Source organism: Eubalaena glacialis, chromosome 15, assembly GCF_028564815.1.
Source record: "Eubalaena glacialis isolate mEubGla1 chromosome 15, mEubGla1.1.hap2.+ XY, whole genome shotgun sequence".
In the NCBI taxonomy this organism is placed as follows: domain Eukaryota; kingdom Metazoa; phylum Chordata; class Mammalia; order Artiodactyla; family Balaenidae; genus Eubalaena; species Eubalaena glacialis.
In genome coordinates this window covers 4,919,421-4,931,799 of record NC_083730.1, presented here as the reverse complement: position 1 = coordinate 4,931,799, position 12,379 = coordinate 4,919,421, and the positions used below count along the sequence as shown (strand labels likewise).

General features: G+C 42.1%; 1 protein-coding gene and 1 long non-coding RNA gene across 5 annotated transcripts in view; one reads left to right on the top strand and one right to left on the bottom strand.

Moving 5' to 3' along the window:
- Nucleotides 1-4,705, bottom strand: part of LOC133075658 (cytochrome b5) — a 29,221-nt gene extending 24,516 nt beyond the window's left edge. For 2 of the 4 annotated variants that reach the window (XM_061170007.1, XM_061170009.1), the window contains exon 1: nt 4,447-4,705. In XM_061170007.1, coding sequence (XP_061025990.1) covers nt 4,447-4,575 — 129 coding nt within the window. In that variant the 5' untranslated portion in view covers nt 4,576-4,705. The remainder of the gene's footprint in view (nt 1-4,446) is intronic. The other 2 variants (XM_061170010.1, XM_061170008.1) reach the window with 2 other exon arrangements.
- A 345-nt stretch (nt 4,706-5,050) lies between these two features.
- On the top strand, nt 5,051-12,117 carry LOC133075660 (uncharacterized). The gene is made up of 3 exons (XR_009697379.1): nt 5,051-5,082; nt 6,510-6,551; nt 11,723-12,117. It is a non-coding gene; the product is annotated as an uncharacterized LOC133075660 (long non-coding RNA).
- The last annotated feature ends 262 nt before the right edge of the window (nt 12,118-12,379 follow it).

Below are 12,379 nucleotides of genomic sequence, written 5' to 3'. Positions count from 1 at the left end.
ATCATGTAAAGGAGGAGGACAACTTGACACAAAATATTATGCTTTATAATATTTTTCAGGAAGGTGTCTATTTCACAAATTAAACACGTAAAGACTTGAACTGAAAGCAAGTTAATATTACTGCCATCAATTATGTGATATTTTCTTCTCATATTCCACAGCACTCATAAAACCTGAATAAATGCTACTGCCCAAATCACAGAAAGGGAAAAGCAAACCATTTTTCTCCCTGGCCCCAAATGCCTGCATTTTCATTCAAAGTTCTACAATCATTAACCTTGCTAATCATATAATCAGGAATGACAAGACTCAAATTCACAAACATAAGTTCAAAAACTATAACTCAGAATTGAAAAACAAAACCGACCTACTTCAAAATACGTAGGCAGGGACTTCCCTGGTGGCACAGTGGTTAAGAATCTGCCTACCAATGCAGGGGAAACAGGTTCGATCCCTGGTCCGGGAAGATCCCACATGCCGCAGGGCAACTAAGCCCGTGCGCCACAATTAGTGAGCCTGCACTCTAGAGGCCATGAGCCACAACTACTGAGCCCACATGCCACAACTACTGAAGCCCGCGCGCCTAGAGCCCGTGCTTCGCAACAAGAGAAGCCACTGTAATGAGAAGCCCGCGCACCGCAACAAAGAGTAGCCCCCGCTCGCCGCAACTAGAGAAAGCCCGCGTGCAGCAACAAAGACCCAACGCAGCCAAAAACAAATAAATAAATAAAATTTCAAAAAATACGTAGGCAACAAGGCTCATAATCTCACAGATCAGTATCCGATAGTAACTGAACACCTGCTGCTATTGAGATTGCCAGCAATAAGGAGCCAATCTTCCCTCTCAGGTGTCTACCCTTCTCTGGAAAACAAAACAGCTTTATATAAGGCTATTATTTCAGGAGGTGGAGCTCACTGAACAACTTAGAAACTTCACTTGTGTTCTTGACCAGAGGGTACAATTTTTATAATGCTCTCCTGTTTCACACCTTCACCTAAAATCTAATGTTAGCACTCAGCTGCATATGATGCTACAGAAAGAAAGGCACACCCCACGCTGACCTGTACAGGTATAGGAGTTTGCATTTACTGTGAAGACCATACACCTGCCATTGTGTTATATGTTTAACCAGCATTATTTTGTTTCTTATCGTAACCCCTCAAAGTTGGCACTACTGTCATCCTCCCATTTTACGTTAAATAAGGCATATGAGGCATAGAGAGTGTAGGCACAGACTAGGACCCCCTTCCACCCATCACAGTATATACTGTCTCAACATGAATACAGACATGCATATAAATCTATGATATATACAGAGATGTAGCCCATAATGAAAGTTCACTATTTAGAGGTAGGAAGGCAAAAAACAAAAAACAAACAAAAAACTTCTTTCATATTTGGGTAAGTTAGGGAAAGTAGAATATTCTTTAGTTACCACGCAAAGGCTTCATGAATTTCTGGAGCTTTTAAATGATGGAAGAAAGGCGGCAGGGCAAGGGAGGAGAAACATCTTCTGGGCTCCTTCCTCTGTTTCAAAAGAAGGGATGAGATAAATAGCACTGCCCTAATAAAGTAATGGAACAGCAGGAATCTAGGAAGAAGTGAAAATTCTGGCAGAGCGCCCTGCAGGTCTCTGAAGGAGATGTGTGTTGAAGATGCAGGAAGCCACTGGCAGGGAATCCTAGGATGGCTAAGCTGGGGCAGGAAGCCAAAGCCTAGGACACTGCATTAATCAGAGATGGTCACAAAAAATGAAAACAGATAGTGAAAACAGTAAATAGAACATATGTCCCCTAAAAGTAGAATGAGATGTTCTGGGGAGGCTGGCACCGCCGATGACCAGCTAGAACAGGTTGCGTGAGCCTCCTCCTCGCTGCACACCTTCATCCTTCTGATCGGTCCCATTTCACAATGTCAGCCACCGTCCTGTTCTACCTTAATCCAGATGAGCTCTGGGAGCCGGTCTGTCACCGCTGATGTTAGGCCCTACTCACCAGAGTTGATGCCTGACGCCTCACACGGCCACTCCGGGTCCACTCCCCACCGCTCAACTAGACTCTGGCTGATACAGCACAGCTTTGTGTATAATAATCCCTGCCCATTGCATTGTTTTCTGTGTTATTCCGGCTTCCTCAAACGGAAACTTCTGAGAATAGAACTGATATCTCTTCCTCTCGAGTTCCACAGTCTCCACTATAAGAACTCAGCAGATACAGGATCACTGATCAAAAGGAAGGGCGTGAGTGAGTACCAGAGAGCAGTGGTGTCCCAAACTCAAGTCCAGATAGGCTATTCTGGGGAGTTTCTACCAAGAAGCAATTAAGAAAAGTTTAGTTTATAGGAACTGCTGTAAACTTGTTTTTATGTATCTCACTATAAACAGTAGTTTTGAGTTATCTTGCTATAAGTATTAGTTATCAAATATTAGTGATAAACTCGATTCATCGCATTTTTCTTGAGAGATGTTCTCCCCAAGCTACTTTTAAAGAAAGAGTATTGAAAACTGAGTGAAAAATAAAGGAATTTGCTGTCAGCTAATTCACCCACTGAGCAGCTGGTTTGCATCTCTTCCCGTTTCACTTAGAAAACCTTGTCCAATTCCTTTTCTGCCTCATAAGAATGAAATGTAAATGGTTTATAGTAAAGCTTAATAATCTTCTCTTCCTTATCTCCTGAGAAATGTACCCATAAAAGTTATGCAAAATATATCTTAGGGCAGTGATTCTTGACTAGCAGTGACTTTGTTGTCCCCAAGGGGACATTTGGCAATAGTTGGAGACATTTTTGGTTGTCACAACGGGGGGAGGGGGTGATACTGGCATCTGGTGGGGGGAGACCATGGAGGCCCCCTGTACAACACAATGAATAGGACCCCACAGAAAAGAAAGAAAAAAATGGCAAAGCTTCATAACATAAAATATCCTATTATTTTATAAATGCTATTCTTTTTTATAGACACAAATAAAGAAAGCACACAATGGATCTTAAAATTCTACAATTACATATACCATGGGAAGGGGGAAGGAACAGTTTTAAGCAGACATCTGGTGTCAATTAGACCTGATGTTATGATGCAGGATTATTAGTTCAAGAATCTCTAATAGCAAATAAGCTCTGTAGCTCAGCAGAAGGAACAGGACGGATCAGATCTGACCCCCTACTATAAACCACTCTTAACCAGATCAGGACACTATTTTATCTTCTGGCACATCACCTGAGGACAATTTAACAGTAATATATCTTACTAATAACCATCAACTTCAACCTTTAAAAAAATTTTTTTTAAAACATTCTCTACAAAACCAATGTCCTTTGATATAAATTGTGATCCAGCTCAGACCAGGCCTCTATCTTCATTTTCCTCACAAACTATGTAGAAAATTCCCATTACTAAGCATTCCTGTCTATTGTCTGGGGAAATGAAGGAGAGTAAGTGTAAGATTTATGACTGAAACTCCCCCACAGTGATAAAACACAGCCAGAGGCAGCAAAGAAAAACTCCTTAGAATTTATTGCAAAAATTATAATCAACGCAAAGAATCTTATCAAAGGAATGTTCTCCTCAAAGTTAAGCAAAGTTACTTTACAATTCCCAAAGCTGCTTAAGGATGAAGTCGCACTGGCATTTTCCACTTCTCTGTCCCTCTCCCTTGCTTCTCATCAAAGCCACACACATACCCCCATGCTCACTCGCAGGAGTCCAGTACTGTACCTCACCGAAGTCGTCACTGGATACCTTAAATATCACTGGGCGCCTTCTAGGTGAACAGCGGGTGGGTGGGCGTGGATGGTGGGGTGGGCTTGTGGATGCCAGGGGGAGAGCCGGCGCAGACCACACCTGGACCTCCGAACTCAAGGTCCCCTCTTGTGGGATCCCACAGCTCTCAAGGTGGGTGGTCTCCAACCGGCTCCAATTAGGAATCCACTCCAGGAATAATAAGTGGGACGACCCCTGTCCTAGATGAAGACCCGGTCTATGCACACTCAAGGATAAAAAGGATCTTCAAAAATCCTTCCGTAGTTGCGCTCTCTCTTAGGAAGACAGCTCCAGATGAGATTTTTTTTCCCACGAAGTGCGAAGTAGTGCTCTCCTACATGCCCGCGCAGGGTCTCGGGAGACAGTTTCTGCCCTACAAGGGCTGCTAAACTGGTTCACCTCGCCGCGGCACTGACTTATGCACCTCCAGGTGTGAACACGCGGGCGCGCAGCCTCAGGTGTACAAACTCGGGGTCCGCTCCCAGGTGTGCAGACTCAGGGGGTGCACACACAAGTATGCAGAAGCGGGGAGCCGCTCCCAGGTGTGCAAAGCCGGGTGCGCACGCACTGGTGAACACACTCAGGTGCGCCCATAGAGCCGGGCAGGTCAATCCCACCACGCTGCGAACAACAGGTCTCGACAGGGAACCCCCAAACTCCGGTCGGCATCCTGCCTCCACCAACTCACCTCCTCCAAAAATTTGGTCACATCGTACACCTTGTAATGCAGGATCAGCCAGGTGCTCTTGCTGTCGTTGTGCTTCTGGATCTCTTCCAGGGTATAGTACTTCACGGCTTTGTCGGACTCCTCTGCCATTTCGGAACGCGGCGAGCCTCAGGCCCTAAAAGGAGCAGCGGAGCCGGGCGGAGTTCAGCGGGCGTCTCCGCGAACTTGCCCCGGGACATTCCCCACAGCCCTGCTCAGCGCCTGGGCAGGGAGGCAGGCACTGGGGTGGGGTGGGGGGGGGAGCCGAAGCAAGGCCTCCGATGATTGGCCAAAATTCGTGTCACTCAAGGGTCCCGCCCTTGACCGACACTCCACCAACTCCAACGGGCCGCGCCCAGTGCGCGAGTGTTGATTGGCTGCAGAAGGTGCCCTTCACAATCACAGCTGTAGGAGCACGCGGAGGACGGGGCTCCCTTTGCGTCTGCGCAGAAGGTGGTGCCGCGAAGATCCGGCGCTGGGACCTGCGCCCTCATGTGTGGGTGTTCCTGGCGGACACGGCGAGGTGGCCGGAGAGGGAGGGTCCGACGGGGCGGGCGCAGAGTCCATCTTGTGCAGGGCAGCGACCCCACATCAACAGCGCCGCGATTTCCCAATCAGGTCAGATCACGCAGAGCTGGGCGTTAATTTGTAACAAAGTCGTTCCGCTGCGAGTGTCGGGGTGGACTGTTAGTGTGAGAGGAGATGTAAACGAGCCTCGTGGACGTTAAAAGACGCAGTTACCTAATTTAGCCTCGACAAAACAAGTGTGCTGCCCAGAACAGTGCTCTGTAATTGCCCGACCCATCCCCAGAACTGCCCCATTCTCACAGGATAAACAAACCCAGGGAAATTGTTCTATAAAAGCAAAAACGTCCTAATGTGCGTAGGACGTATGTCGCTCTGAAGTTATTCGCTGTTGACCCTGACTAGGCGAGTACTTGTATTAGTGCCTCCTGTCTATTCTCAACAGTATATTGTTTAAGGTAAATCCTAAATAACTGATTGCTCTTGGAATAGAGTCTGGAACAGTACCTCCCCAGCTGGGCACCCATAGGAAGATTTACAAATGTTCTATTTTAAAAAGGCGGGGGAGAGAATTCCAGCATATTAAAAAGTCGTCTGATATTTATTAAGGTCTTTTTCGGCAATGGTATTTAATTCCAAAAAGAACTACACAATAGGTTACACATGTAGGTCATCCTCCCAGAAACTAAGCATAGTTCTTCCACACCAGCTGCTGATGAATGTTAGCTTCCTGTACCCCTGCTTACCTCTTCCATAGGAATGCAAGGCCATGGAAAAGACATTTTTCCAAACATTCCAAATAGTCTTTAGCCTTTTCATATGATGGAATACACCGATTTTCAAATACTGCACTAGCTTTGCATCTCTGAAATAAACCCCACTTGCTTACGATATATAATTCTTTTTTTTATTTGCTTTTAAAAAAAATTGAAGTATAGTTAATATACAACGTTGTGTTAGTTTCTGATGTACAGCAAAGTGATTCAGTTATACGTACATATATATGTTTTTTCATATTCTTTTTCGTTATAGTGTATTACAAGATATTGAATATAGTTCCCTGTGTTATACAGTAGGACCTTGTTGTTTATCTATTTTATATATAATAGTTTGTATCTGCTAATCCCAAACTCCTAATTTATCCCACCCCTTTCCCCTTTGGTAACCATAAATTTGTTTTCTATGTCTGTGAGTCTGCTTCTGTTTTGTAAATATGTTCATTTGTATCATATTTTAGAGTCCATATATAGATATCATATATTTATTTTTCTCTGACTTCATTTAGTTGTTAATCTCTAGGTCCATCCATATTGCTGTGTCATAATTTCATTCTATTTTACAGCTGAGTAGTATTCCATTGTACATATATGTGTGTGCATATATATATATATACACATATACGACATCATCTTTATTCATTCATCTGTCAATGGACATTTAGGTTGCTTCCATGTCTTGGCTATTGTAAATAGTGCTGCTATGAATATTGATTGGGGTGTATGTCTCTTTTTGAATTACAGTTTTCTCTGGATATATGCCCAGCAGGACTGCAAGATCATATGGTAACTCTAGTTTTTTTAAGGAACCTCCATACTGTTCTCCATAGTGGCTGCATCAATTTACATTCCCATGGTGTAGGAGGGTTCCATTTTCTCCACACCCTCTCCAGCATTTATTATTTGTAGACTTATTTGTATTGTTTCTGACCTGTGTGAGGTGATAGCTCATTGTAGTTTTGATTTGCATTCCTCTAATAATTAGAAATGTTAAGCATCTTTTCATGTGCTTATTATCCATCTCTATGTTGAAGAAATAGCTATTTAGGTCTTCTGCCCATTTTTTGATTGGGTTGTTTGCTTTTTTGTTATTGAGTTGTATGAGCTGTTTGTATACTTTGGAAATTAATCCCTTGCTGGTCACATTGTTTGCAAATATTTTCTCCCATTCTGTGGGTTGTCTTTTCATTTTGTTTATGGTTTCCTTTGCTATGCAAAAGTTGATAAGTTTGATTAGGTCCCATTTGTTTATTTTTGCTTTTATTTCTGTTGCCTTGGGAGACTAACCTAAGAAAACATTGCTACGATTTATGTCAGAGAATGTTTTGCCTATGTTCCCTTCTAGGAGTTTTATGATGTCATGGTTTATATTCAAGTCTTTAAGCCATTTTGAGTTCATTTTTGTGTATGGTGTGAGGGAGTATTCTAACTGCATTGCTTTACATGCGGCTGTCCAGCTTTCCCAACACCACCTGCTGAAAAGATATGTAATTCTTTTTATGTATTGCTGAATTATATTTTGTTAAGAGATTTTCTGTCTATATTTATGAGAGGTATTGGTGTGTAGTTTTCATTTTATGCATTGTATTTGTCCGGCTTGGCTATCAGAGTAATACTGGCTTCATAGAATGAGTTGTGAAGTATTCCCTTTTCCTCTATTTTTCTGGAAAAGTATGTGTAGAATTGGTGTTACTCTTCTTTAAAAGCTTGGTAGAATTCTCCAGTGAAATCATATGGGCTGGCAGATGTATTTTTCAGGAAGTTTTAAACTATGAGTTTAATTTCCATAACAGTTATAAGACTATTCAGATCTGTTTCATACTGGGTGAGTTGTGGTAGTCTGTACTTTTCGAGGAGTTGGTCCACTTCATCTGAATTGTCAAATCTATGTATAGAGTTGTTCATAGTTTTCCCTTATTATCTTTTGATGTCTGCAACATCTGCAGTGATATCCTCTGTTTAATTCCTGGCAGTAGTAATTTGACCACTCTTCTTGTTGTTATTGTTGTCAGCCTTGCCAGAGGTTTGTCAGTTTTATTGATTTTTTCAAAGAGCTAGCTTTCTGTCTCTGATTTTCTCTATTGTTTTTCCTTTTTTTTTTTTTTTAAATGTCACTGATTTCTGCTCTTTATTGAGTCCTTCTTTCTGCTTGCTTTGGGTTTCTTTCTTTTTTTTTTTTTTCCCCTAGTCTCTTGGGGTAAGAGTTTAGATTATTGAATTGAGACTTTTCCTCTTTCCAAATGCATGCATTTAGTGTTATAACTTTCTTAAACGCTTTAAAAATAGTAAACCAGGGACTTCCCTGGTGGTCCAGTGGTAAAGAATCTGCCTTCCAATGCAGGGGATGCAGGTTCAATGCCTGGTCAGGGAACTAAGATCCCACATGCCACGGGGCAACTAAGCCCTTGCGCTACAACTAGAGAGAGAAAAACCCACATGCCACAACTAGAGAGAAGCCCTAGTGCCACAACAAAAGATCCTGCATGCCTCAATGAAGATCCCGCGTGCCGCAACTAAGGGCCAACGCAGCCAAATAAATAAATATTAAAAAAAAAAAAGTAAACCAGATGATGTATACTATTTTCCTAACAGTTCCCTGGTCTGCTGAACCTCCCCGTGACTCTGGCAGAGCAATGAGTCTCTTGATTGCATGGCTACCTCTATAATCCAACGTCAAGACTGTTTCAGATTTCAGTCCCAGTTCCAAATAACTCCATAAGTGGTTAAAACAAAACTTTGGTGCCAGTGACCTGGTCCTATCCCTGGATTAGTAACTTATCAAATGCATGACTATGACTTAATCAGTTAACTTATCTAAGCCACTGCTTATAAAATGCTTAGCACAGGGTCTGGCACATAGAAAGCAATCAATAGATTTTCGCAAGTGCTATTATCAATCAAGACTTCCTTATTCTAAAACACAGGTATAAGGAAACATCCTACGTGGAAGGTGCTCCAAGGTGAAGTAAATTTAGGCAAATTTAGAAACAAACAAACCTGAGAAATTAAAGGAACATAAGAATTTATGAACTCTTCCTGACCTCCCCTCCAGCAAAGAAATTTTAATAAACATTTAGAAAACCAACTCTACTCCTAAAGTTCCTCAGGTAAAATATACTGTAGAAGGCACTCAGTCTTCTAACATAAAGCACAAATAAGCAAACATTATTACATTTTTTATTCCTTTTCTAATTCTTTCTGCCACTAATGCACAAGAAACACTTCATCAGCTCTTTCCTTCCCATTGACAAATCATTATATTTGCCATAACCATAGAGAGCAGGTTCCCCCTTAACAAATGGGCACTCTAAAAAGATGGACTCCAAATCAAATTATCTACATGGATAATTTGTATTAAATCCATGTCTTTTAAATATGTTAGCATAGGTTAACTTTTCCCTTCTAAAAGTATCTGTATCTCTAGTATGTATACCCTATTTAGTTGATTTCCAAACAATTCCCCATCTATTAGCAATAATATCCAAAATTTTCTAAATTTTTAAATTTTTCATTCATTTTAAATAAAGCATTTATGTCTTGAATTTTTCTTAATCCATGCATATTTATAACACACCAGAATTTCAGTTGATAATCTCTAATCAATTGAATAGCAAAGGCAGAAATGAGCAGAAAACAATAGATATCTGATCACAAAGCCAATACAAAGGTCTTAAGTTCATTGCTGAGGTAGGGCAACTTTCCTCAGTAACTTCAGACAAAGACAAGTTAATTATATGTAGGACATCTTATTGTAAATACGTTCTTAGGCACATTTTCCTTGTATGTCCATCTTTAAGTAGGAGCAGGTAAATAAAAAGATTAGATGTTTGATTGTACATGGTTGCAATATTAAACTTCTTTTTAAAAATCTTTTTGTCTCCAGCACAAGTAAACAGAACAAGAGTAAAATGGTATAGATAAGGAAAGTTCCAGATATCCTATTTAACTCTGTAAAGGCTTCAGGGTTCTAGACAGTTCTATGAAATACAGCTGATAGTGTTATCATCAGCAGGTCACCCAAGTCAGAAGCTTGGGAATCATGCAGGTCAGTCTCTCCTCTTTATCCCTACTACCACTGCCCCAGATTTGCCTTTCATGATTACCTGCCTATCTGCTTACAATAACTTCCTAACAGGCTCTTTTTGCCTCTAGTCTTGAAATCCTCAGACCCATTTTCCATGAGTAATGGATCCAAAATTAAAATCTGATCATATCACTATTTGCCTAAGACATTCCAGTGTTTCCCAATAACTAAAGTTCAAATTCCTTACCAGAACATCCAAGATCATTCAAAATCTGTCTCTCTCTCTAGCTTCATCCTTTGTCATTTCCCCCTCAAGCCTTATAGCCTAGCAACAGTGAGCTATTTTTAGATCTCCAACACACTGCATTCTTTCCTCACTTCCATACCCTTGCTCAAGCCCTGTCCTTTGCCTCTTACCTTAAGTTTACCTCTTACCTCTTACTCTCCTTACCTCCTTTCTCCTACTTCCTTTATCCTGGCCAAGGACTCAGGATCCTTTTTGACTCACCTTAGGAGTCAACTGTGGAGGAAGCATGTGCTGACCACACCCTTCCCCTCCAAGTAGCGCCCTCTCTGTTCCTTTATTCCCCAATCATGGCTATCATGCACTCACTACATCATCGGTCAACATGTCTGTCTTTCTCACTGGACCAAGAGTCCCTAAAGGACAGGAATGGTTAGTCACATCTGTATCTTCAGAGCCTGGCACAGTGCCTGGCACTCAGCACGTGCTCCATAAATGTTTTTGAATGAATAATGGTATAAATGTGATATAGGAGATGGCATGTGAGTACTTGGAAAAATCATAATTACACTATAATCATACTGAGAAATGTGGATTCATTTATCTGACACTAGCAAGAGTATTAGCCAAGTTTTTAACTTTTCCCAGGACACCTACTGAAACCGGGGCGGCGGGGGGGTGGGGGGGGTGGGGGGGTGGTAATCATCAGTTAGATCCATTACACCTGTAACTTGCCGTCACTGATCAAGCTTGCTTTAATTGTTTTTACAAAAACTTGCATGTACTCCAAGTGTCAGCCCAAATAATAAGAGATGTTTGCCCAAGTTGTTTATTAGGAACTTGGAGTCAGCTGTGTCCAGTTCAAGCTCCAGACAGTTAAGACTGGTTAAGATGGCGAAAATGTCTCATGTCAGAAGGCCAAAAACTCCTCCCTCAGAACATGCTAATGCCACCATTTTCTGAGCACGTGTCCGAAGAAGACGCCTGTAGCTTAGTTGCACAACGATGATTACCTCACCTTTTTCTTGTCTCTAATTACTTTTCCTCACACTCCCCGTGCTCCTGACACCCCAGCTTTATTCCATAAATATCCCAAGTCCCTTGCCTTTGGGGAAGTGGATTTGAGATTTGTTCTCCCATCTCCTCACTTGGTGGCCTCAAGAATAAACCCTTTCTCTGCTGCAAACCTCAGGGTCTCAGCGTTTGGCTTGCATGTCAGACAAACAAACCTGGCTCGGTAACACTACAAAAAGTAAAACTGTTTTATTTCTTTCTCAGTCTAGGAAACTGGGGAAAAGAAGCTAAATGCAGCAGCAGCAGCATGAAAATAGTTTAAAATGAATGAGTGTGTGGACCTAACACCAGTCCAAGGTGTTCAATGCAGCCACATAAGTGTACAAGTAACATGAATGATGGAGAGGGCAGTGGAGTTCTCGAAAGCTGGGAGCCCCATATCAGAAACACAGCTACCTACCTAAATAAAAATACCATCTAGGACCTCTAAGGCTGACGCTAGAAGGAAGTAAAAGTTTCTTCTTTCTAGGTATGCAACTGCATCCCTCCATATCCTTCTTTCCCTGATTCTCTCACTGATTACTGATACCACTCCCCACCGCCTACCACTATGCTACTCTCCTTGACACTCTGGCATAAGTGTGGATAAAGAGCCCTTTCTTTGCTTTCTTACAGCAGAGCCAGAATATTCAAATGAACTTTGCTAAAGGATAACCTAAAAGAATTTTCCACTATGAGAGCCTGACATAGTTCATTCACCTTTAATAAATGAAGCAGGGCTTCCCTGGTGGCGCAGTGGTTAAGAATCCGCCTGCCAAGGCAGGGGACACAGGTTCGAGCCCTGGTCCAGGAAGATCCCACATGCCGCGGAGCAACTAAGCCCGTGCGCCACAACTACTGAGCCTGCGCTCTAGAGCCCGCGAGCCACAACTACTGAAGCCCGCACGCCTAGAGCCCATGCTCCGCAACAAGAGAAGCGCCACAATGAGAAGCCCGCACACCGCAACGAAGAGTAACCCCTGCTCGACGCAACTAAAGAAAGCCTGCACGCAGCAACGAAGACCCAACGCAGCCATAAATAAATAAATATAAATAAATACATAAATTTATTTTAAAAATAAATTAAATAAATAAAAAATAAATGAAGCAGTGATGCCAAATGACTGTGAGGTGCACACCCAGTGAGGACCCTTTTTAGGGACCCTACCTTCTAAGTCCCAGTCTCCCTCTGTATGTTTGAGGGCAGATGATTATACTCTACCCATAAATACAATCTTAGACATCCCAGTTCTTCGAATTCCAGGCCAAGGTGCGTGCTGAACCCAGCCGTAA